Source organism: Zonotrichia albicollis, chromosome 2 (assembly GCF_047830755.1).
Source record: "Zonotrichia albicollis isolate bZonAlb1 chromosome 2, bZonAlb1.hap1, whole genome shotgun sequence".
NCBI classification, from domain to species: Eukaryota; Metazoa; Chordata; class Aves; order Passeriformes; family Passerellidae; genus Zonotrichia; species Zonotrichia albicollis.
In genome coordinates, this window is record NC_133820.1 from 12,166,600 (window position 1) to 12,193,298 (window position 26,699).

The window sequence follows — 26,699 nt, forward strand, 5'->3', positions numbered from 1 at the left end:
ACTGTCACAAAAAATTCTGGTGTGTAATAAGCAGAGAAGCATTTTTCTGTTCAATGAGATCTTCTAAACCAACAGAATGAAATGCAATTTAACTAAAAACTCATGCAGAGCTGATCACATGAGCACTGCTAATAAGTCACACTAAAGCTTGTCTGCATAAAGTAATTCCAGCACGAATCAGATGCATTCAACAATCTTGACTTCAGTGTTTCATATTTTCATCTGCAGCCTAAACCAGAAGGGAATGAAGATGGGGAAGGGGCTGGAGTCCCAGGAGGGGCTGAGGGAGCTGGGAATGGGCTGCAGAATCCCTGAGGGAGCTGGGAAGGGGCTGCAGAATCCCTGAGGAGCTGGAAGGGGCTGCAGAATCCCTGAGGGAGCTGGAAGGGGCTGCAGAATCCCTGAGGAGCTGGGAAGGGGCTGCAGAATCCCTGAGGAGCTGGAAGGGGCTGGGGCTGGAGCAAAGGAGGCTCAGGGGCCCTCGTGGCTCTGCACAAGGCCCTGCCAGGAGGGCACAGCCGGGGGGGTCGGGCTCTGCTCGCAGGGAACAGGGACAGGAGCAGAGGGAGCGGCCTCAGGCTGGGCCAGGGCAGGCCCAGCTGGGACAGCAGCAGCAATTTGCCCATGGAAAGGGAGCTCAGGCCTTGGCAGGGGCTGCCCAGGGAGCTTTGCAGTGCCCATCCCTGCAGGTGTGCCCTGGAGGTGGCACTGAGTGCCCTGGGCTGGGCACAAGGTGGGCACAGCTGGCACTGCATGGGCTGGCAGGGCTGTGCCAGCCCCAGGGATCCTGTAAAACCAGGCTGTGAGCTCACAGAATCCACTGCTTTGGAAAGAATTATCTACATCTGTGCTGCTGAGCTGCAGTAAAATATAAAGAAAAATAAATTTGAAATTATGTTGCCGAGTGAGTTGGTGGAAATGTGAAACAGACAATGGAGCTCTCTGCAAACCTTCCCTGTGGGCAAAGCCATGGGAGGGAAACCACAACATTTGGGGCTGTGATGAACTCTGGCTGCTGGCAGCTGTTTTATAAAATCCCTGGGCCTGCTCCTCAAAGGATGTGCATTATGGATCATTCTGTGTGGAAAGCAGGAAGGGAAGAGGGTGCAAAGACAAATCCTGAGATGTGACAGAAGCTGGAAGGGCTGGGACAGTCTGAGGCACAGAAAAATCCAATAATCAGAAATGCAGCTCACACACACACATCAAGGTGATGGGTTATCCCAAACTTCATTTTCATTTGCTTTGTAAAAGCCTGGCCTCTTTTGCTGCCACAACCTCAACCTCTAACACATTTTGTACTAAAGGGCCAGGAAGAGAAACTGAAACTCCTTTAAAACTGACTCAGCTGAACAAAACAAACACTGTTAAACCATAAACCCTGTCCCAGGAACCTGGTCAAGAATTCAGTGAATATTAAAAGGAAGAGACAGAGATGAACACCTACAGTGGCACCAAACATAGGAATTGCTTTTGTGCTCTGTTAAATCTGACTTTTTGCTGGTGTTTAGGACAAAAGTGTTTCTATTGGGAAGATCATTGCTGGAATATCTGGCACTGACCAAAACACACCTAAAATCCCGCGAGTCACAGGTGTCACTGGACTGAGTTCAGTGATTATGGCTTGTCACACAGAACATAAAAAAAAGGCACAAAAATAATTAAAATATTATCTAACAACCCCCTCACACAACAGCAAGGATGTAAAAATGCCTGTTTCAAATGCACAGTGGCCGAGTTCTCAAGTTTCTCTCACACAGTTAAAATATTGATTTAATGCTCTGTTTAGGAACCTGGCGCAGGAGATAAATCAAAGCTCTTCTACTCACCAAGTTTCAATGCAGCAACACACAAAGGCATGGAAGCAGCCCATGACAGCCATGGGGACACTGCCATGCCACAGAGGTGTGGGAGTGCTTTACTGGGCCTGGCAACACTCCCTGCTGGGCTCATTCCCAAATGCTCTCCCATTCTGGAGCCCGTTCTCTGGGTTATGCCAAGACACTCGATGGCAGCTCTGGATCTTGGGAAACCATCTCTGCTCGAGGTGTAAGGGGCTGCTGTTACTCCTGAGTCAAGTGAGGTGCTGCTCTCTCCCAGAGCTCTCCTGCCTGATTCCCTTTCTCACACCTGCCCCACAAATCACAAATACTGAAGCAAATAAAAAAGCAGGTGTTTTACACACTCTGGAGCTCCAGAAATGCTTTTACTGCAGCCTCAGATCCCAGCACTCTGGGACTGGGACTCTACACTCCCAACACTCCTTCCTCAGGGGTCTCTGCCTGCCACAGCCACGATGAGCCCCCAGACCACCCCAGACCTTCCCCTCCATCTCCTGCTGCCACACACAACTCCTTCAAGGCATCAGGTTTTATTAGAACAAGCTGTAATGTACCAGCAGGGTCATTTCAGACCTAGCCCATAGCTAATAGGTGAGTTAAAACACAACAACAAAACCAATTGTGTGGGGTTTCATGCCAGGACTTGCACCACAACTGCCACAGTATTGCAAAATCAGCAACAACAAATGGAGGTCAGTTCCAGGGGAAACTTCCTAAGTTCCAAGCAGCCCCAGCTCTCCACTCCCCCAGCCATGGAGCTGATCTGCCCCATGCTGCTCCAAGGGAGCCATTCCCAGCTCAGAGTCCTCCTGAACACGGCAGAATTCAGCAGAAAAGCACTGTGTCACCTGGCAGGCTCCCTGGAGAAACACCCAGCACTTCTGTGCCTGCACTCCCCAAAGCCCAGGGCATGGATGGAACAGCCTGCTGGCAGCTAACACCCCTGAAATCACCCTTAACACAAACCAAGTTAAGGTAAAGGCAAATCAAAGTATTTATTTACAAAATGTAAAACCAGACAACATAGTTACAGGCATTTATAAAGGTACACACAACAGAAAGGAAAGGAAGTGATGTTAAATATATTTACTGCCATGAAAGTGGGAATGACATTCTGCACAAACATCTCAGGGTTTACTGGAGCAGGAGAGCCCCAAGTGCAGCTCCCACCTGTGCTGAGGATTTGGGTGCCCAACCATCAAATCCTGAGGGATTCCAAGGAAATGCTGGCTAAGTTATATCCCCCGTGCTTTGGTGCTGTAGAAGAGCCACAAGGAAACTCCTTCTGTGCCTCAGGGAGTGAACTGACCAGCATCAGAAAGGTCTTGAGAAACAAAATGCACCAAGGGCTGAGATGGCTTTGTCAGAAATTGGGGTTTGGCTTTGGAAGGTGTGAGAACAAGGCTGCAGGTGCACTGAGGCAACACAAACTTAAAAATAGTAACCTCTCTTAAATATTTAATTTACTTAATTAAAACAGCCCCCAGAAATGTTCTTTAGAAGAAATTTCAAGGGGCAAAACACTTGCTTTGGTGTTTTTAGTTTATTATCCATACAATCAGATTCTCCTTTGGAAGGCCACGTGCAAGACAGCCATTGGAGAAAACATAACTGGAAAACTAAAAAACGAATACATCCAGAGGAAGTGACTTTCAATTTTTAACTGATTACATTCCAGTGTGATGTTCTTGTTCTAAGACTGGTGGGACAACTTTAATTAGCACTACATACTGTGCAAATCTCAAGGTATTATTAATTAACCTCTGAGGAAACTGAACGAGGAAGTTTTTTCACCTTCCAGCTCCAGTTTAAATTCTGTTGAGACCAAGAAGCCAGCAGCAGGCAGCAGCAGGATGGGTGCAGCTGCTTCATGTGAGCATCCCCACGTGCAGAGCTCAGCTGCTCAGCTCAGTGCAGTGTTAGGCACCACCTTTTTAAGTGCCTTTTTTTGTTTTCCCAGACTGCAGCTGGGTACCAGAGTGCCCAGGTGATGGGTTTGCTTTTCTTACATGATAAGCTCTCCTTGCCCTCCTTACCTCAATGGCTGGCTTGGGGAAAACGTCGTCCTTGCCGTCGTCCTTGCCGTTCTTGTCCACGGGAACCCACTCTCCATACACACTGTCTGCCTCCTTCTTCCTATGCTGAGACCCAGAGGACACAGGGAACTCCTTGGACAGGCTGACCTGGTTTTTTGGTTGGGGTGGTGGTGCTGGTTTTATGCTGGGAGTCTGAAAGAAGTAAAATGATAAAGATTTCAGGTTTGGAAATACCCACGAGTGATGAGGTGGTTTTGTTGCAAACACCTGGGATTTGGTTTTTACTAATAAGCTTTTATAATACATCATTTTGGCACAGCCCTAAAAACACACAAGTGACCCACAAATTGTGCTATCAGAGAAGATAAAAATCCCTAAAAACAACTTCAGCAACCCAAAATCCCCAACCTTCCTCTTCCAGCTGACCCCATTCACATCAACAACGGGTATTTTGTATGGAAAGCTCCAGGGTGAAAATCCTGGGCAGCAAAACACTGTCTGTGACCAAAGCTGCCCATGAGTGGAGAGAAAACAGCTCTGAGCATTTGGGTTTCCATCCTGGCCCATTTTTAGCAGCAGTCTCTGAGCAGATGATGTCTGTGGCCTTGTTTTGCTTGGTGCTGTTAATTCATTACAATCTGCAGAAATCCCTGCCAGGTTCCCTTCCAAGAGGCAAACACAGCTGGCAGCACTGGGTAAGACTGGATAAACTCCTAGGAATATGGATGGCAATGGTTTTAGGAGAGAGAAAGAACAAAACTGAAAGGGTCAAAAGCAAGACCAAGAGGGAGAGCAGCCCACAGCCACTGCAGAGCACTCATTCCTCCTCGCAGCCTGGAAGAATTCCAAGGTTTGAGTTTCCCTGTAGCCTTTTCTAACATATAATATAAAGTCTAAATCCATTTTCACCTTACACCTTATCTAAATGTGCATTACTGCTTATTTTGTATACAGCTCAAGCTCTAGCTATTTATATACAAAACCAGGAATGTTATTTCTGTTTGTGCTGAGCATATTAAAGCTTTTTTAGTGCTTTAGATCCTGCAAAATCACAACAGACTTTCATGGGCACAACCACCCACCCCAAATAAAACTTAAAAAAACCCCACCCACCACCCCAAACACAAAAAAAAAATTGAACAAATTCTAATCCATGCTTCAAAGCATTTGATTTCCAGATGCATTTAAAGAATTGCTCACAATTTTACCAACTGGTAAAACTGGATTATCAATTTAATCTTGATGGAATTGGGAGTGTTCCTTTCAACTGATTAAAAAATACTCCAAGTTTCACCAAGATGATCAACCCTTGATAAATTTCTGCAGAATTACATGCATTATTTAAAAAGAACAAGGATTTGTTTTAAAAGTAAATGTAAGCAAAATATTAAAAAATATAACTAGCACTTATAAAAATATAAGTGCTACATATTTTTACTTATAATACTAAAAATATAAGTCGCACTCACACTTAAATTGAAGAAAATAGGTTTGGGTTCACTCAGCTTGAAAGGATGGTTATAGAAAGGACGTTCCTCCTCCTCCTCATCAGAAACGTGAGGCTTGTTCACTATCACATCATCAGTGCTCTGAGCAATCTTCTTGCATTTCTGAAAAGTAAAACAGGGAAATGTCAGCTCTGAGTAAACCTGAACTTTCAACCCAAACTCACAAAACACATTTGTATAAAAAAAAATGTTTTTTTTTTTTTACTAAACCAGGAATGGAAAATCTTTCAGCAACAGCAGCAACAGATGTACTTTGGATATTGTACACAAATTATCCAACCACGGCTTTGCCAGGCACCCCTTGGTTACTGACTCAGCTCTCTGGGACTCTGTCAGAAGTGTTGGCTCCAAGAGAGCTCAGATTCTTCTGGAATGCTCTGTGCTGGCCAGCTGTGCAAGCAACACAACTGAAACACAGAGGTGTTGTGGGGACACCACAAACTGGGAGCAGCCTCCAAGGGGGGAAAAGAAAAGAGAGGAAGAAAAGAACCAAAGACCAAAAGACTGTCTCAAAGGGCCAGAATTTTATGGTTAAAATGTCTTGACTGATTTTCTAGCACCTGCACTGCTCTGTGGACAGTTCTGAGTCTAAAGAACAGAAACACAATTCAACATCATTCAATCTCCAAGGCTGGAAAGGGAAGGGAGGTGCAGATGTGGGGCCTGCAGATCAGCACAAGCTGGATCTTGGTCGGGGTATGTGAGAAACCACCCTGGGTGTCACCACAGGGCACCTGCACCAACTCAGCTCTGGCTCACAACTTCTGCTCCCCCAGCCCAGGCACAACTGCAGATTATCTCTCAGCACCTGGACATTGCTCCCTCTCAGATTATTTCTGTGAACACAAGTTCAGAACTGTCACACTCATGATGTAATAAAAAAAAAAATTAAGGCGCTTTTCTATTCCAGACTTTCTCCATTTGAGGGAAGTCCAAGGCCAGGCTGGACAAGAGTTGGAGCAAGCTGGCACAGAGAAAGGTGCTCCTGCCCATGGCAGGGGGTGGGACAGGCTGAGCTTTGAAGCTCCTTCCAACTCAAGCCATAACTAACACCACCAGAACAAAAAATCAGCAGTGAAAGCTTTGGATTTCACTGACAGGACTGCAGGGACAACCACCAAGTTGTACAAAATTAGAACAGGATCAAAACCAAAAAGAAGAAAAACCAAAATAATTTGGTTTTATACATTTCCACAGAATTAAAAAGTAACAGTTTTCATTGTCTGATTTTCGGCTGTTTGGATGGCCTGGAAAGGCCCAGGGTGGCCTTGGGGCAGCCCGCACTTCAAGGACGAGAAGAGGCTTCAGTTCTTTTCTCAGTCTCGGTGTTTATTAATTGTTTATCTAAAAGATTTTCTCTCAGCCCGACAGAGCTCTGCTCAGCAGCCAGCCATGAGCACACTCCCCAGCTTTCTGGGCGGTTACTTATCTTTATACTCAAAGTTACGTGTACGATATTTATCATTTTTCTCTAATACTTTTCACTCTTATTGCCCAGTGCACTTTTAGTAATGACCAATCTCAAAGTGTCACTATCACTACAGAAGATGGAGGAGAAGAAGAAGAAGGACAGGACACGCTTCAATTCTTCTATCTTACTTCTCTAAACTCTTCTGTACAGAAATCTTAAACTCTGTGTTTCACTTTCTAATTAACTTATTTCTTTACTATTCACTTTGGTGAAATCTTCTTATCTTCATACAAATGTCGTCTCTTGTGTAGGATCAAAGTCTAGTTACCAGACACTTCTGGCAACATTTTAGGACTTTCGAGCTCCCCAAGGGTGGTCTCGGTGACTCGGCACCTCAGTCCTGAGGTGTTGAGATCTCACATTCATGTCTTAAGAAAACTTGTGGGGAGAATAAGGGCTCAAAGGAGTGATCAGGCTTTGGCAGGGGCTGCCCAGGGAGGTCTGGAGGTGGCACTGAGTGCTCTGGGCTGGGCACAAGGTGCCCGTGGGGCACAGCTGGCACTGCACGGGCTGGCAGGGCTGTGCCAGCCCAGGGATTTGGGGCAGCTCCCAGTGACAGCAGCACACAGCGACAACTCTCACAGGTCACCGAGCCCGGTGTGCTCAGTGCCAGCCTGGATGCTGCTGCTCCCCCTCACCTCAGTGAGCTCCTTCAGGGTGTCCCTCGAGGACTTCTGGTTGGCTTTGTCATCCTTCTTCTGGGACAGCAGAGGCATCAGGCTGGGGGGCAGGGGCACGCCCGACTTCGCACACATGGCGGCCGCGTTGGCCTTGGCGATCTCCAGCAGCTGCGCCTTGTCTAAAAGCATTGGTTTTATTTTCACAGAGAAGTCATTATTTTTATAGATTCTTGTTTTAATAATATAAAGAAATGTCTCTGGTAAATTAAACAAGGTTCTACCTGCACTGTGCATTTTTTATGTTCTGTGAAAATAACTGGAATTGTACTGAGCTGCTCCAGACTTTAAGCCTGGGCTGTGCAGAAGGCAGGTGAAACTGCAATGGAACCCAGCAGTCCCAGCTTCAACATCCTCCAACCACCCTGTTCTGATGCCTCTGACTTCACTGATTTATTCCTGTCCTGGCATTACTGAGTCCTTCCCACACAGCATAAACTCCAGAGTTTCCTCATTATCTACCTCTGAAAAGCTCTCAAACCTCTGGAGGAAGCCTCATCTCCCCAGATGTAGCCCAAAAGCCACTTACACTCACCAAACAGAAAAACAAGCTCTGAGGAAGTAAAACGTACTCTTGCTTAAAATACCATTAGATGCAAAACAGCTAGCAGAACAGTATTTTGTTTTAATAAGGAGAAAAAGGACAGCCCTAGCATAGAAATAGCAAACAAAATTAAATTAAGCCTTCTGCCAGTTTGTAAATAACTCCCTAACTGGAAGGCTTCCATGGCAACTCGGAGGCAGGACTGGAAGGTTCAGAACCTCAATTTACCACAGGAGGTTTCCTCACACTCTGTACAAGAGCTGATCTCCCAGTTCAAACCTTCTTTCCCCTTATTAACTCATAGAAACAACACAGTCTCTTCTCGTCCAAGCTCAGAGAAAAGACAGGGCTCTCATGATTTTATTTTATTTTATTTTATTTTATTTTATTTTATTTTATTTTATTTTATTTTATTTTATTTTCTGACCTGCTGGGTCTGGGAGTATTTTCACAAACAAGTCTCTCTTTCCTTTATGCTCTTACCATGGGAAAGAAGCAAGACAGAGTTCTGGGAATAGCTCGGGACTCTGCAACTGGCACCTGAATGACTTTTGTTCTCAGGAGTAGAAATTCTAAATTTTCTTACATACAAGTACTTGAAGTACTTGGCCTTTACTATTATTCAGAATGCTCCTCGAGGCTGAAACACGCTATTTTTGTACAAAAGCTCTAAAACCAAGGTAAAACTGGCTCTTAAGAGGCTTCCATTCAAATGCTCAGCATTGATAAACCTTCCTGCTGGAAGTCATTGCCTGAGATTACTGCACAGAGTGACTTCTAAGAAATCCCTCAGGAATGGATGTGCAAACCCAGCCCTAGCACCCCAGCACGGAGCCAGTGAAACAAAGCACTTACCCAGGTCTGTGAGGCGCTTGGGGGACCTGCTGGAGAACTCGGAGGAGCGGGAGCGGCGCCGGTCGGGGGATCTGCTGTAGCGCCTCCGGCCCGAGGAGCGCGAGCGCCGCAGCCGGATCGGGGAGCGGCTGGAGCTCCTCCTCCTGCCCCTGGAGCGCGAGCGCCTCTGCCGCAGAGGGGTCCGGCTCCTGCTCCGCAGCCGCAGCGATATCCTGCGGTCCCGCGAGTCCGATCTCCTCCTCCTCCTCTCAGTGGACCTCGACCTGTTTCTCTGAGACCTCTTGCGCCTGTCTCGGGACAAGGAACGCCGCCTTCGCGACGCCGACCTCGACCTGCTTCTCCTCCTGTGCCTGGAACGTGACAGGGAGCTGGAGCGAGACCGGGACGCTCTTCTCCGTGTGGCTGACCTGGAGCGATTCCGCCTGGAGCGCGAGTCCGTGTCGTAGCGCTTGGACCGGCGCTGGGAGGACCTGGAGCGCCGGCTCCTGGACCTGCGCGAGGATTCCTTGTCTGCTGCTTTCTCCACAGACTTGGACTGGCTCCTCTGGCGAGCAGCAGACCTGGAGCGTCTCCGCCGGGACCTGCGTGAGGACTCCTTGTCTGCTGTTTTCTCCACAGAGGTTGACTGGCTCCTCTGGCGAGCCGTGGACCTGGAGCGTCTCCGTCTGTACCTCCGCACGGACTCTTTGTCTGCTGTTTTCTCCACAGATGTGGATCGACTCTTCTGGGGAGCAGGAGACTTTGAGTGCCTGCTTACAGATCTCTGTGGAGACTCCTTGTCAGATGCTTTATCAACAGATTTAGATCTGGATTTTTCACGCTCGGAAGACTCAGAACGTCTGCTTTCAGGGACAAAGGAAGAGTCCTGCTCCTCTGACTGCTCAAGAGGCACGGAATCCTGCTTTTCCTCATCTGCCAAAGAGGGTTCTGCCTCCTCTCCCTCCTCTTCACCACTGGAAGACTCTGACTCATGCTCATCTGACGAGGTGGACTCTCTTTGTTCAGCTGTCAAGGAGGGCTCTGCATCCTCTCCTTCCTCTTCAGCAGTGGTAGACCTCGATTCAGCCCCATCAGGGGATGCGGAACGTCTGTGTTCAGCTGTCAGAGGTTCCGCATCCTCAGCTTCTTCACCAGCAGTAGACCTTGACTCTTGCTCGTCTGAGGAGGTGGAATCTCTTTGTTCAGCTGCCGAGGAGGGTTCCACATCCTCTGCATCTTCACCAGCAGTAGACCTTGACTCCTGTTCATCTGAAGACGTGGAGTGTCTACGCTCAGCTGTCGAAGAGATCTCCTGGTCCTCTGCTTCCTCACCAACCGTGGACCTTGACTCACGTCCATCAGGAGACACAGAGCGACGATCAGCTGTCACATCCTCTGCTTCCTCATCAGCTGAAGACCTTGACTCGTGGTCATCAGAAGATGTGGAGTGCCTACGTTCAGCTGTCAAGGAGGGCTCCCCATCTTCTACATCTTCCCCAGCAGCAGACCTCGACTCACGGTCATCAGAGGATACGGAATCTCTTCTTCCAGCTGCCAAGGAGGTCTCTGCATCCTCTGCCTCTTCTCCAGTGGTTGACCTTGACTCGTGCTCATCAGAGGACTCAGAGCACCTACGTTCTGTTGTCAAAGGCTGCTCCAGATCCTCTGCTTCTTCACCAGTGCTAGATCTTGACTCGTGCTCATCAGGAGAAGTGGAACGCCTCTCCAGATCATCCATTTCTTCATCTGCAATAGACTTCTGGTCATGGCCCTCAGGGGACAGGGACTGTCTATGTTCAGAAGTCACAGAGGACTCCAGACCCTCTTCCTCCATAGGAGACCTTGGCTCATGACCTTCCTGACAGGAGGATGTGGAGTCTCTACGCTCAGATCTCACAGAGGGCTCCAGATCCTCCGTTTCTTCTCCAGGGCCCACACTGCAGTTATCAGGAGACACCGAGCGCCCTTCAGGCAATAAAGAAGGCATTGCATGATCCATTTTTTCAGCAGGGATGGAATTCAAGTCGCTGCCATCAGGGGACATGGAGGCTCTATCGTTCACTGTCAAAGGTTCAAGACCATCTACTTTTTCAGCAGTGGTGAATCTCAACTCCTGCCCATCAGGAGATGCTCCATGTTCATTTTCAGGTGTTGGAGAATGGTCCCGCACATGTGGTTTCTGAAGAGAGGTGAAGCTCACCTCCTGGCTCTCAAAAAAGAGATGGTCACGTTCAGCTGCCACAGCAGAATCCACACCCTCTGCCTCCTCAGCACGCTCCAATCTCGACTCGCGCTCTTCAGGTGACAGAGCATGTTCAGATGTCAGAGAAGGTTCCTTGGCTAGAACTCTTTCAGCAGGGCTGGACTGCAGCTCCTGACCTTCAGGAGTCATGGAACACTCTCCTTCAGACAAGGACAACTCCTGCCCCTCTGTTTTTCCAGCAACAGCAGGCTGCAACTCCTGGCTATCACTGGATATTGAACTTTCACTTTCAGATGCTTCAGAATGTTCCTCCAGTTCTTTTTCAACTGGACTGGATCCCAAATGACGCCTTTTGGGGGATGCCTCGTACTCGTTTTCAGACAGCACAGAACAGTCCTGCACCTCCTGCCCCTCAGGAGATACAGCATAATGGACCAGCACTGGCTGCTGCACGGCTGTGCTTTTGGTGGGGCCAGACTGCAGTATCTGGCCTTGATGGAAGATGGAACATTCCCTGCCAGGTGTCAGAGAAGGTTCTTGCAGGTCCTTCTCAGCAGGGCTGGCCTCAGCCACCTCCTGGCCCTCAGGAGACTCACCATATTCACTTTCAGGCAGCAGAGAACGCTCCTGCACTTCTGGTTCTGGAACCACAGCCTCCTCCTGCATCTCTGCCTTCTCAGGAGAGCTGGCCCTCAACTCCTGGCCCACCCAGGACACGGCATGATCATTTTCAGACACCAGAGCAGGCTGTTGGATCTGTGTCTCTTCAGCAGAGGGTGACTGCAGGTCCTGGCTGTCGATGGACTCCAGACATCTTTCTTCAGGCATCTGATAAAGCTTCCGCAGCTCCGTTTTTTCAGCAGGGGTTGATGTCAACTCCGGACCATCAAGCCCTACTGTGTACTCATTTTCACACACTTGAGAAGGCTCCTCAGCTCTTTCAGAAGTGGTGGATGCCAACTCATGACCATCGGAGGCAACAGAACACCTGCGTTCCCGTACCACAATGGGCTCCTGCACTTCTTCACTGTAGGCAGATCTCAGCTTGTAGCCATCAGGGGATGCCAGGTGTTTCAGTTCAGATGAATTCAGCATTTCTGCTTTCTCTGCAGGGACGGGTCTCTGCTCATGACTGTCGGGCAACAGCAGAACTCCTCCTTCTGATGGCACAGCAGCCACTGGGGGCTGTAGCTTTTCAGGTGTGCCCACTGATTCACAGCCATCAGCAGACACGGAGAAGCCACTTTCCAGTGAGAGAGAAGGCTTCTGGATCTCCACTTTTTCAACTGCAGCAGATGTCAATTTATAGCCCTCAGGCAAGATGGAACACCGGAGCTCAGATGCCACGGACAGGTCTGCACTCTCTGTTTGCTCAAAGGAGTTGTACTTTGCTTTGTGGCCATCGTGGCATATGGGAATCCCACTTTTAGACATCACCAAAGATCCTGCACCGTCTATTTTTCCAGTCAGGTATCTTGATTCGTGCATTTCTGAAGATCTGGAACAGTCAACCTCAAGCACTTGTGGAAGTGTTGGACCATCTAAAGCTTTGTCAACAGATGGTCTGGACTCATGAACTTCAAAAGAAGACACTGAAATGACGTCAGCAGACACCTCAACAGAACCACACACAGATGTCAGGGAAACATCTGGAGTCTTGACTTTTTCAACAGATAAAAATCTTTGTTCATTTCCATGTGGTGACTTAAAAGACTCGCCTACAGACAATGGATGCTCCTCTATCGGTGCAGCAAAGCTGGATCCCGATCCATGTCCATCAGGAGACACAAAATGTCCACTGTCAGAAGGCAGAGAAGGCTCCTGCCTCTGGCCTGACTCACAGCCATCAGGGATCACAGGGCGGATCATCTCCGGTGGCAGGAAAGGCCTCTGAGCTTCCACTGCTCCAGGGCTGTCAGCCAGCTGGGAAGACTCACGTTCAGGTACCTGCAGAACCTGTGAGAGCTCTCTGTGCTCACCAGGGATATGCTGTGAATCGTGACCATCAGACAAGCTGGAGACTCCACCTTCAGACAGGAGAGATGACCGAAGTTCCATCTCTCTTTTTAGTGCTGGAGGAAGCTCTGGACCTTCTACTTCTTTGAGAGGTGCAGTTCTGGACTCACCTTCACGGGATGCAGAGACATGAAATTCTGCTACTGAAGAAGTTTCTAGATCTCCTCTTTTTTCAACAGATGAGGATCTTGACTTGGATGTGGAGTATGGAAGTTCAGGTAGCAATGAAGACTCCAGAGCTGCTGCTTTTTCAGTTGATCCATTTTCAGATGTCACAGACAGCTCTGAATCCTGTGTTTTTTCCACCGATGTGGATCTCAGTTCCTGGTCATCTGGGGTTTTGGAGGTATCAAGTTCAGATGTGGCAGAATGCTGCAGATCTGCTGTTTTTTCAACAGATGAGGACCTTTCCTCAAGGCTCTCTGAAGTTTTGGATAATCCACTTCCAAATGATGGCGGCAGAACTGGGCCATTTACTCCATCAGACAAAGCTACTGATGTGGGACCATTAGAGGATTTATCACTTCCAAAAGAAGACTGAGGAACATCTTCATCAAGACCTTTGGCTGCCTCCTGAAGTTCAGAAGACTCATGCTTGCTACTGGACTTTGCTGAGGATGACTTATCTTTTTTTTCTACAGACTTGGACCTTGACTTAACACTGTCAGAGGACTTGGAACGTTTCCGCTTGGATTTTTTTGAAGACTCCTTGCGCTTTTTTTCCACAGATCTAGACCTAGACTTGTAACGCTCAGAAGATTTTGAGCGTCGACGCTTGGATTTTCGCGAGGATTCCTTCTTTTTTTCCACAGATTTGGATCTGGACTTGTAGCGGTCAGAGGACTTGGAGCGCTGACGTTTAGACTTCCGCGACGATTGCTTTCGATCCCTTTTTTCTACCGACCTGGACCGAGACTTGTAGCGATCCGAGGACTTTGAGCGCTGACGTTTGGACCTCCGCACAGACGCCTTCCGACCTCTTTTCTCAACAGATCTGGACCTGGATTTTGAACCTTCAGAGGAACCAGACCGATTCCTGAACCTCCAGGAGTACTCTTTGCCTCCTCCTTTTTCTGAAGACCTGGATCTCGATTTTGAACGGTCGGAGGACCTGGAATGTCTGCGGCGGGATCGCCAGGAGGACAACCTCTTTTCTGCTGACCGTGACTTAGACCTGTAGCGGTCGGACGACCTGGAACGTCTGCGCCCGGATCTGCGGGAGGACAATCGCTTCTCCACTGACCTGGACTTGGATCTGTAGCGGTCAGAAGACCTGGAACGTCTTCGCCCAGACCTTCGGGAGGACAATCGCTTCTCGGCTGACCTGGACTTGGATCTGTAGCGGTCAGAGGACCTGGAGCGTCTGCGCCCAGATCTTCGGGAGGACAATCGCTTTTCTGCCGACCGTGACTTAGACCTGTAGCGGTCGGAAGACCTGGAACGTCTGCGCCCAGATCTTCGGGAGGACAGCCGCTTCTCCACTGACCTGGACTTAGATCTGTAGCGGTCAGAGGACCTGGAGCGCCTGCGTCTGGACCTTCGGGAGGACAATCGCTTCTCCACTGACCTGGATTTAGACCTGTAGTGGTCAGACGACCTGGAGCGTCTCCGTCTGGATAATCTCTTTTCTGCTGATCTGGATTTAGACCTGTAACGGTCAGATGACCTAGAATGCCTGCGCCTGGACCGCCGGGAAGACAATCTTCTCTCTCTCTTCTCCACAGAGCGGGACCTAGATTTGGAATGCTTTTTTCTAGAAACCGAATAGTTTCTGCTCCTAGAACGCGCTCTTTTAGAGGTCAAACGCCTGGAAGTGGAACGTGACCGTGATTTTTTCTTCCGCTTCCTAGACCTGGACTGAGACTTGGAACGGCTCCTTTTCTGTTTCTTTGAATCATGTTTTTTCTCACTGGTTCTATGACTACTTTTTTCAACAACATTCTCAAGCCTCATGAGAGTCTCCTTCATTCGTGCTGCCACATCAGGCTGCACGTCGGATGTTTCTGAGTCTCTTTTCTCTGAGTCCTCCTCAGGAGTTGCTTCTTTGACATCCTCAGCCTCTGGAGTGTCTTCCAACTGGCCTTCCTCTATAAGTTCTGGACCTGCTTCTGCATCAGTCTCAGGTGCTGGACCTGCTTCCAAATCTTTTGTCTCTGCCTCCAACCCTGCAGCTGCTTCTGCATCTTTCAGCTCTACATCAGTCCGAGGAGCTGTTTCCAAATCTTGTGTTTCTGCTACAGGAGTCCCTGCTGAAACTTTTTCCTCTGCTGCATGTGAAGAACTTAAAACTGTTTCTGCTACTGAAGGCTCAGAAGTTTGAGTCTCTTCTGCATCTTCCTTCTCAATCACCATATCCTCCACCTGTTGACCCTGTACTCCTTCTACATATTGTACCTCGGCTGTCACTTCATGTTCCAGTGTGGTTTCCTGGCCTTTCACATCCCCTGGTTTTGGAACTGCTTCAGAAGGTTTTATTTCAGAAACACCCAAGATTTCTGGAGCCTCTTCTGAACTCTTCCATTCTGCAGCAGGTTTTGCTTCTAGAACTACTTGAAGATCTTGCTGCTTTTCAGCATGCAAGTATTCTGGAACAGCTGCTGAAGCATCACCCATGGGTACCTCAAGCTTTTCACCTGTTTCAGAACCTTTCACCTCTACTGTTGCAGACTCTGTTGTTCTCTCTAGCCATCTCATTCCTCCAGCTTCTGATGCTGGTTCCAGATATTTTGCTTTCTCCATTTCTGAGAGCTCATTCCCTTGTGTGCTGGTCGTCCTTGCTGCAATTTCATGTTCTCCAGTAGATCCCTGAGTTTGCATATCTGTCAGTACTCCTGACGCCATGGTGTTTTCTTCCACTCTGGGCAAAGACTCCAACACTGCTGCTGAATGACCTACTCTTTGTTCCTGAATAGATTTTGAACTGGTTTCTGAAGTTTGCACAGTTTCTAGGACTGCTTCTCTGCTCCTTGTGTCTGCTTCTGGAACGTGTTCTGAATCCCTTCTCTTCCTCAGCACCTCAGTGTGTGAGGGTTCTGTGTGTGTCACCATCTGTGACTGTGCAATGATGGAACTCTGTGTCTGGCTTGCATGGAGAGCTTCTCTCTCTGCTGTGGCTTGCCATGGCACCACCCCTGCAGATGCCTCAGCCTCTCTAACTGGTTCCACGCTTTCACATGCAACCACAGGTTCAGGAGTCCTTTCTAAGGCAGGAAGTCCCGGACTTGCAACAGTCCCACAATGCACAGCTTCTTCCGAAGCTTTCACACCTTCTACTTGTAAGGACACTGAAGCTGTTGTGAAAGGTTTTGCTTCCACCCCAGGCACTGGTCTCAGGACTCCTCCTGGACCTTGTGTGTTTTCCTTCTGCAAAGACAGGCAAGGTGCCAAACCTCTCACATGTGATTCACTCTCAGGTCTTGATTCTCTCAGCAATGAACTACCTTCTGGATCTTTTGCCTGTGGACTTCTAAAACCCTCTGCCGTGTGGACTTGTGGAGCTGTTTGGGGAATGAAGGTCTGTACAACTGCTGCAGGTTCTGAAGTTGCTCCTAATCCTCTTGTCTCTGCAACCACGTTCATACCTGTCAATCCTGCTGGAAGTGCAGATGCCTGGGTTCTGTCCACACTCCTTGTTTCTGCCAAGACTCCATGCTGTAGGAACACTCCTGATGCACCCACTGCTGTTGCAGAACCAGTGGTTCCTTCCACACTTCTGCCTTGCAGACTTTCATGAGCTGCTCTAACATCTTTTTCTACAACAGGTTCCATGGTTGTTTCTAAAGCTTTCACACTCCCCACAGCTGGTTCCATATCCTTCATTTTTGTAACAGCTCCTGGTCCTGGAGGTGTTTTGGCACTTATTTCCACGTGGGTCACAGGGGTGGCTGCAGATACTGTCACAGGATGCTGCAAAGGTACACCTGCTTTCAGAACACTGGAAGCCTCCAGAGGGCTGCCCTGGGTCATGCTCAAACTCCCAGACGTAACCGAGGGCTGCAGGGATGGCTCCAAAGTTCTGCTCGCACCCCCCAGTTCCAAAGGTCTCTCCACACTTCTCACATTTCCCACATGTAGAGATTTTTCAGTTGTTTCTGGAATTTTCACTTCTTGCCCAGGCACAGCCATGTGAGCTACAGTCACAGCACCTGGATGTGCCCAATTTGCAGGTGTAGGGGTTGCTGTCACACCACTTGCCAAGGACACGGATTCTGAAGCTGTTCCTAACCCCTGTGCTGCCCTGGGAGACACAGACTGATGAGATACTTCGGAGTAAGTCAACACCTCCATGGCCTCAGGCTCCAGAGCTGCATCCGAGGCTTTTACTTCCCCAATGCTTTGAGATTTCAGAGTGACTTCTGTACCTCCCAGTGCTTCTACTGAATCTTTCTGAATCTCTGATTTATTGACAATTCCAGATGGGATGCTGGACCAAGTATTATTTCCAGTATCAACAACACTGGCATTAATAGCTACAGGATAAATATTTTCATGTGACTGTTGAATTTGTTCTTCGTTAGTGCAAATTCTAGTTTGAGCTATACTAGTATTTTCTGGGATATTAGACTGGATAGTTTCTAAATTAAATGGAGGATTTGCTGCACACAAAGTCCCCTCCCCACTGCCAAGATTTTCTGCAGATTGCTGAGAATCAGTCACTGAATGAGAAACAAGTCCTAAAGCTTGATTATCAAGCCCCTCAGCAGGTTTGGAGCACAGTTCTGGCTGCACATGGCCAGCCAGGTTTGCCTCTGCAAACACTCCTTGCTGTACATTCACCTGGGAGCTGGACTGCTCTGGCACCAAGGGAGGGGCTGGCTGCACGCCTGCGGGCTCTCCGGGACGCGCACTCAACTTGGATTCCTTTGGTTGCTTTTTATGCTTCTTCTCTTTCTTCCTTTTCTTCTTCTTTTTCTTCTTCTTCTTGCTTTTGTGCTTCTTGTTTTTCTTTGCTTTTTTTCTAGGAATTTCATCTTCACCTGTAGAGCTCCTTTTTGTAGACTGAGTACTATTTTTCACAGTATTTTTGTCTACATCTAGAAAAAATGACATTTACCTTGTAAACATTTGTAAGACTGCATATAAAAAATCTTTCAGATTAGTTGTAAAGTATGGACAGAGGTACAAAACAATTCAACTTGCAAACCATGCCCAATTCACTGAAGTTCCACACACACAAACAGGACACACTCCCTTCCCAGCTCTCTTTCCTCCCTCTCAGAGTTACTTTAAATAGTAAAACAACACTTCTTTCAAAAAATTACCCAAATCTTGTTAGTCAGGACAGAGGCCCAGAGGAAACACAGTTCTTTCCACGTAGTATCATAGTCATGGAATTGTTTGGGTTGGGAGGGACCTCAAAGCTCATCTTGTTCCACCCCTGCCATGGCAGGGACACCTCCCACTGTCCCCAGTGCCCAGCCTGGCCTTGGGCACTGCCAGGGATGCAGGGGCAGCCCCAGCTGCTCTGGGCACCCTGTGCCAGGGCCTCAGCACTCTCATAGGGAAGAATCTTCTCCTAATACAAGATCTAACCCTGCCCCATGGCAGTGAAAAACCATTCCCTTGAAGAGAGGAAGATTCTGGGAGTTACCACCCTGTCAGCCTCACCTCCTTGCTGAGATCATGGGACAGATCCTCCTAGAAGCTCTGCTAAGGCACATGGAGGACAGAGACGTGATTTGAAACAACCAGCATGGCTTCACAAAGGGAAAATCCTGTCTGACCTTCTGTGGTGGCCTGGCTACAGCTGTGGGCAAGGGAAGAGCTACAGATGGCATTTATCTGAACTGCTGTAAAGTATTTGACCCGGTGCCCCCACAACCTTCTCCTCTCCAAACTGGAGTGAAGAATTTGACAGGTGCGCTGTCAGGGGCATTAGCAGCTGTTAGGATGGTCACAGGCAGAGCACAGTGGTCAAAAGGTCAGAGTCCTGATGGACATCAGCGACCAGTGGTGTCCCTCGGGAGTCTGTACTGAGACCAGGGTTACTCAATAGCATCATTAATGAATCAGTGTTACTCAATAGCGTCACTAATGACAGCAGGCTCAAGTGCACCCTCAGCAGTTTAGCAGGTGACACCTCTGAAGGATGGGGCCGTCCACAGGGATCTGGACAAACTCAAAAAGTGCCCCATGGGAATCTGCTGAGGTTTAACAAGGCCAGGGGTTGCACTTGAGCTGGGGCAACCCCTAGATCAACCCAGACTGGGATGAGCAGAGGGAGCAGCACTGGGAGAGCTGGGCCTGCCCCAGCCCTGAGCCCCCCCTGCCCTGGGCTGAGCCCCAGCTGGGATCAGCAGAGGGATTGGGATTGGGATTGTGTCCCTGTGCCCCTCAGGTGATTTCCCACCTGCAGAGCTGCCCCAGCACAGGGAGGAGCTGGAGCTGCTGCAGAGCCCAGAGGAGGCTCCAGGATGGGCAGAGGGATGGAGCAGCTCTGCTGGCAGGAAAGGCTGGCACAGCTGGCATTGTTCACCTGGAGAGACTCAGGTAACCTAACCATGACCTTCCAGCACCTGAAGTATAGTAAAGGTGGTGGAAGACTACTGACAAGAGCCTGGAGTGACAGGGCAAGGGACAGTGGGTTCAAAATGAGGGACAGTAGGGTTAGATTAGATCTCAAAATAAATTCTCCCCTGTGAGGAAGGTGAGGCCTGGCACAGTCTGTCCAGGGAAGCTGTCCCATCCCTGGAAGTGTTCAAGGCCAGGCTTGACAAAGTTTGGAATAACTCAGGATAGTGGAAGGTCCCTGCTCTTGTCAGGGAGTTTGGAATGAGAGAACCTACAAGGTCTTCTTCCAACCCAAACCATTTTATGACTCCCCTGTGTGCTGTCCCTGCATCCCCTGGCAATTGTCTCTCTCCAGCTTTCCTGGGGCTCCTCCAGGCCCTGCAAGGCCGCCCTGAGCTCAGCCCAAAGCTTCTCCTGTGCAGGTGAGCAATGCCAGCTGTGCCAGCCTTTCCTGCCAGCAGAGCTGCTCCATCCTCTGCCCATCCTGGAGCCTCCTCTGGGCTCTGCAGCAGCTCCAGCTCCTCCCTGCGCTGGGGCAGCTCTGCAGGTGGGAAATCACCTGTGGGAGCTCTGGGGGTGCATGTCCCACCAGCCACACTCAGTGGGGCAGCACATTCTAACAGCAGGCTGGAGATGTGCTTTCAAACCCCCAGTGGTGCACATGGAAGATACACAAGATTTTATTTTCCAGACAAATTCCCAAAGTGGGTATTTATGCTATGAGACCTGACCAGCCACTGTCCCCTGCTGTGCTTTCACCCCTGAGTGAGTGCAGTGCTGCTGCTGGGTTAGAAATTCCCTGGGCATTTACTGAGCAAGTTACTCACTAGGGTCTAACAAATTTGGGAAAGAGCATCCATGTCTGTTGCAGTGTGTTGTAAGGAATGACAACATCACATGCCCCCAGTCCCAAACCCATTTTAAGGCAGTGCAGGCTGGAACAGCTACAGGGACAGGCAGGACTGCAGCTGCAAAGCCGCATGTTCCTCTGAGAGCATTTGCTTCCAACAGGAAAGTAATAAATTCAGATGCCTGTGGGGACAAGCAAATCACTGATGGGGAAGGGGAAGAGTGGGTCTGGGATTTCCATCACCAGCTTTTAATTCTGTACCTCACCTCCCTCTGGATTTAACCTTTGTCAGGTACTTGCCCTTCTGGAGCCCCAGTGCCATGTTTTCATGTTTTCAGGAGAAAGGCACTTGATTAAGGACAACTTGCTGGGATTTCTGTGAAGTATGAGCTGTACATTGGAGTCTGCTTGCATGTTCTTTTCAATGATTCTATCTATACAGGCCAGGGCAGCAACACAGACCTTCCAATTAGCATCTGTGATCCCAAAGCTCACTACTTTCCAGGATCCAAAATCTTGCAAAAGCATTTTGTTAACTACAATACTGTTAAATGAATGTGACTTGGGATTCCACAACAAGTACAGCAGGTACATATTTATGGGACAAGCAACTTAGACATAGTTTTTGCACCAACATTGCTTTGAATGCATTGAGAGGGAACAGCGAAGGAGAGTCAAATTTAGGGACAAAATGTCCAGCCCACAGCTGGAGAGGTGCGTTACTCAGTGGGTGAGCAACTGGGCCAGGGGTTGGGCACCAATGGTGACAGTGACTGGGGTGACATGGGGCTGACTCCAGTCACTATGCTGGTGTCACTGACTGCTCAACAGTCACTACTGGGGTTCTGCAGGGCTCCATTCTCAGCCCAGTTCTCTTCAACATCTTCACTAACAACCTGGGCACAGGACTCAAAGGAATAATTACTCTGCTGAGGACACTAAACAGGGAGAAGCTGTTGACCCTCCTGAGGGCAGAGAAGCCCTGCAGAAAGACCTCAACAAATCAGAGAGATTGGCATTCCCCAGCTGTGTGCAGTTTAACAGGGGAAGTGCTGGACTGGGCAACCCTGGCTGTGTGGATGGAGAGCAGCTGTGGGCAGGGCCCTGGGGGTCCTGGTCCATGGCAAGCTGGAGCTGAGGAGTGCCCTGGCAACCAGGAGGGACATGGAAATGGTGGGAAAGGGTGTAGAAGGGCCCCCGAGGTGCCCTGGGCAGCCCAGGCTGGAGCAGCCTGAGCTCAGAGCTCCCCGGGGCTGCAGCTCCTCCCGAGGGGCAGCGCAGGGACAGCTCCGAGCTCTGCTCTGGGACAGGGACAGCGCCAGGGAGCGCCTGGGGCCGGGCCAGGCCAGCTCAGGCTGCACAGCAGGGAAAGGTTCTTGCCCAGAGGGTGCTGGCACTGCCCAGGCTGCCCAGGGAATGGGCACGGCCCCGAGGCTGCCACAGCTCCAGGAGCCTTTGGCCAGCGCTGCCAGGGATGCCCAGGCTGGGCTTGGTGGGCTCTGGGCAGGGCAGGGCTGGCACTGGGGGGTCCCTGAAGCTCGGGATATTCTGGGATTCTATAAAATGAACTTTTCTGCAAAGATGATTCACTAGATTCGGATAACCAGATACTGTCTCTTGTCCAACTCATTTTAGAGATGGACAATGAAAACATTTGCCACAGGCAGGTTTATTAACTCCCAAGTTAACATCTCTCACTTCTTTATTACCATGCAACCTTGCCTCAGTCCTCCACAGAAGAACACAACAAAAAATATACAAATAAAAATAAAAATCACATCACCAGACAAAAGCAACAAAAATCACCAACCAACCAAGAACCGACCCAAACCTCCCCATGTCAGTCTCAAGTGCTGCTCCTACAGCAGAAATTAAAAACCTGAAAATGCTCAAGGTACACAAACCACTGAGCAAAAAGCCCCAGAGCAATCCCAGACTCCTGCCAGCAGAATCTCTGAAATGAAAACTTTTCTGTGCTGCCTCTGGAACTGCACTCACCCAGCACTCTGCAGTCACCTGGGTTTGAACTCCCAAAAATGATAAATGCAGTAATTACAGCCTTCATCACCTCACCAACCCTCCACAGGCAGAAATCTTATAGCAAGGACCAGTCCCACGAGAGGGGACACTCAGACGTGACTTTTTAGCCTTAAAAAATCGAGTAATTTATTCAAGATCTGAGACTGACACATCAAAATCCCTTTGCAAGACTGTAATATAAATACCTACACTGTGCAACAGCAAATCATATTTTGACTGGACAGTTCATCACAGATCTGTTTTGTAATAAATGTTCTTTCAAAATAATCCTGAAAAGCAACCCAAAGCAGAAACTGCTTCTATCAGCATCAACTTTGGTACTAAGAACAGTTCAGTGACTCTGGAGTAATAATATATATATATATATATACACATATATATATATATATACTTCAGGGTCACTGCAGTATATATAAAATTATATATAAAATATACATATATATTTTATATATAATTTTATATAATTGTATATAAAATAATTCTGAATTTATGGACATATATATGCATACATATGGAAAATATTTATCTGTTTCAGTAGTGGAAAGAAAAAAACTCCAACCTGCCCTCATACCAATGTTACATATAACCAGCTCAATTTTTAAATCATTTATTTCTCTGGCCACCTCTGGATGTAAAAGAACAGTAAAGAAAATATTTAACCACATTTAATGCTCAACTTGCCAGAGGAGCAGCACATTTTCATCTCTATAAATCTGATCTGATCTTAGGCACAGTCACAACCTTCTTAGCAAGAAGAGAATTGCCAGAGGGAGTTTTATTACCTGGGTTGCACTGCAGCTCTGTCCCGAGGGCTCCGGAGAGCACTTCCTCTATTTTCTGCACTATTTGCTCACTCTGACAACTCCCAGCAGCTCCAGAGGCTTCGGAGGGCCCGGCCTGCTCAGCTGGGATCGTGTCACCATTGGGCTGCCCTTCCACATTTGCACTAACCAAAAGAAATAAAGAATCAATTTAACACAAGCGATTTTGAGCATTGATTTAGACATTTTTTGTCGTTCATATACATTTATTATATCCAGCTCTTCCGAGCAGCACTCCAGCCTCCTGAAAAAGGCGTGCTCTTAGGGAAAACTCTGCCTTTGGATAAATTCTCACTTATTCAGCTGGACACTCTGTGACTGATGAGGCTGAGACGCAAGGAAAAAAAACCTACCACATTCTGGAATGTGCCACATCTCCCGTGCTCGTACGGCCTTGTAGGGGTTTCCTCCACAAAATAAATACACGCAACGCGCTCCCTTCCAGCTTTTCCTTGCTCTTACCAAGGTTTTCCTTCTTTCACGAGATAAACTCGGCAAATTTAGCCGTAAATCAGACCAATCGTACAGGCGCCTGCCCCGACGGGAGGGCAGCACCGAAAGAGCGGAGAGAGAGCGGGTGGGCGCGTCCCTTCACCGTCTTCTCTCGGCCCCCGGGCCGTGTCCCCCTCAGGGCGCCCGCTCGGCCGCGACCCCCCGGTCCCGCCATGTTGCCGCCGACACGACCCTCAGGCCGCGGCCCGTCTCTCTCCGCCCCGCGTCCTTCCCCGCCGCTCCCCACCGCCTCGTTACCCGCCGTGCTGCTGCTGCTGCTCCTCCTGGATCTCCCGGAATTTGCTGACCACAAAGGACCGAAGGATCTGCTCGATATTCGTCGCCATGACACCCCCCCTTTCCTTCCTGCCCCGACGCGAGGCCTCCAGCATCCCACAGTGCACCGCGGCCCGGGGCGCGCGGTGACGTCCCCGCCGTCAGCCGCCTTTGCGATTGGCTGCGTTCGCTGTAAGCCGCGCCGCCATTGGCCGAGGCGGCGTACGGCTGCGAATGGTCGCTCTAGCGCGGCGCACGGGCCATAGAGCAGCGGCGGGTTCCGGCGGGGGGGGAGGAAGGTCTCGTGTCCCCTCAGCCGCCGCCGCCATGTTGTGGCGCTCCCGCCGCCCCCCCGCGCTCCGCGCCTGCCGTCGCCGCCACCGGCAAAGCCGCCCCGAGCGCGTCCCCGTCCCCCAGTGAAAGCATTAAACCAGTCCCCGGCGCTCCGCGCCCACACCGCCGCCTCACGCAGACCCATTCCCCACACAGACACACCGCCCCGCCGCCGCCGGTCGCGGCCCCTCTCGCGCCCCGTACGCCGCGTCCGAGCTCCCGCGGGCCCGCGGAGGGCAGGAAAAGGCACCGCGGCGGCCACGACCGCCGGTCTCGTTCCCCCGGCTCCCGCACACCCTTCCCCGGCGCCGCCGGAGTCCCCGAGGCGGCCGCTGCTTACCCGGCCGAGGCCATGGCGGGCTGAGGCTCGGCGCCGGCGGCTGCGATCGGGAGCGATTCCATCGGTGCCCATGGAGCGGGGCCGAGCCCCGTGTGTGCTCCGGGCGGGCGGCGGCTCTCAGGGGGCTCTGCCCGCACACGGGCGGTGCTGCGGCTGCTACTGCATCACCACGGGGCCCTCAGCCCCGGCTCCATGCGAGAGGCGCCCGCCCGCGCTCCTTCCCTCCCCCTCCGCCCGGCAGTGACACGCACATGTGCTCCGGGGGCTGGCAGCGGGGCCGCGAAAATTAAAGGAACAAAAGGGGGAAACCGAAGGGAGGTGGATAAATAAAGTGCGCCTTTTGCCCGCCTGGGAAAGTCGGAGCTTTTCTGGCGGTGATGGAACACACAGAAATGAGTTTGTCCAGAGTACAGCCACCCTGGGGACTCCTTCAGTGCTGCCCATGATGCCTTAATCAAATCAAATTTTAATTATATGGCTGTTCAAACAGGCTGTAAAAACGAATGATCCTACAGCTGGAGCTCTCCCCACACACAGTTTCTGTAGTAGTAACTTAGGGGAGTTAGTTGACTTGAAATAAATTTAAAATACCTCCAAACCCGATCTGGTGAGTGACATCCTTGCTCATGATAATTACTAAATGGTTTTTAAAGTCCCTTCAAACCCAAGCCATCCTGGGATTCTGTAAAAACCCAAGTAAAATTTTTTAATTACTGCTGGGGTCTAAAAATTTTCACCATCAATATTGTTTCATGATCACTTGCAAGACCCCTTAAAATCAGCATAATTCTCCACTATGTCCTACTGATCGGCCTTAATACTGATTTTGGAGAAAAAAATGAATCAGAGACTTGGATCAATTTGCTTACTTCTATGTCACACTTGATTTATTGCATTTAAAGTAGTTACAGTTAAGTCCTTTTACCTGTTTATGCCATGCTCGCATTAATATGTTAGATTTACTGGAAGAACACAATGTAATTTCTGATATCAAAATAAAGGCTGAAAATGTTTCAGTTGAACAATTTCAGATATATTTAGATTGAGCTGATGCAAATGGCCTTGTCTCAATCAGGCATGTCAAAAACATAAAAAAGTTGCTTCAAAAAAGCCAGAGAAGGACTTTAGTGTGTGCTGCATGTTCCCCTCTGAGTCCTTACAAACAAAACTAATCTGATAATTACAAGAAGTCTCTCCTCATACACATCAGGATCCACAGCCCTACAGGAAGATAACTGTTCTTGCTGCCTCCATCTCTATTTAGTGAATAAACTCCCTTTATTTAAACTCTTTTATTTAGTTTCAGTGTCAGATGGTTTTCAGATTAATTAAATATTTTACTTTCATTTTGTTGAGACCAGTGATTGTTGCTGGTAATGTTCAATTAGCAACATTACTTAATTAGTAATATATTACTAATATATTAGGATTATATTAGTAATACTTATATTACATTAGTAATAGTTGTGCTACAATCATCAATACTACTTAGAGCATTTATTCATGTTATTTTCCCTTTCAAAGGAGGAGTCTGGTCTGGTGCTTAAATATGCAAAAAAGAACATTAAACTTTATTTCCTAAGGTATTTTACAAAGAACAGTGATTTTCTCACATTATAGCTCTTGAAGGGAGGAAAACTGGATTAAATTTTGTTTTATTAACAGTATCATAGCACAACTGTAATGCTAAATTAGACTTAAGACTAATATTCTTTGGCTTCATAAAGCACAAAGTTCTAAATGTGGGACAAACCAAGGATGTGGTATTTCAGGGGATGTAGAGACAAAACCCAACTTTGCACAGCCCTCACAGACCACCACACTCAGCCCCTGAGGCGATGGATAAAGCAAAAACAACCTAAGCATCCCTAAGGTCTTTGGGCCGCCTCTCTCCCTTTCCCCAGCCG

General features: G+C 49.0%; 1 protein-coding gene across 4 annotated transcripts in view; it reads right to left on the bottom strand.

Annotated features, from left to right (window-relative positions):
- The window catches only part of SON (SON DNA and RNA binding protein), a 38,835-nt gene extending 13,656 nt beyond the window's left edge, over window positions 1-25,179 (bottom strand). For 3 of the 4 annotated variants that reach the window (XM_074533553.1, XM_074533547.1, XM_074533555.1), the window contains exons 1-6: window positions 24,102-24,261; window positions 23,313-23,476; window positions 8,933-18,163; window positions 7,495-7,655; window positions 5,347-5,487; window positions 3,878-4,069 (exon numbers count right to left, since the gene is read on the bottom strand). In XM_074533553.1, the coding sequence (XP_074389654.1) occupies window positions 3,878-4,069; window positions 5,347-5,487; window positions 7,495-7,655; window positions 8,933-18,163; window positions 23,313-23,476; window positions 24,102-24,235 (10,023 nt within the window). In that variant the 5' untranslated portion in view covers window positions 24,236-24,261. Of the gene's footprint in view, window positions 1-3,877; window positions 4,070-5,346; window positions 5,488-7,494; window positions 7,656-8,932; window positions 18,164-23,312; window positions 23,477-24,101; window positions 24,262-24,792 lie in introns of those variants that run through there. The other variant, XM_074533549.1, reaches the window with a different exon arrangement.
- Window positions 25,180-26,699: the final 1,520 nt, after the last annotated feature.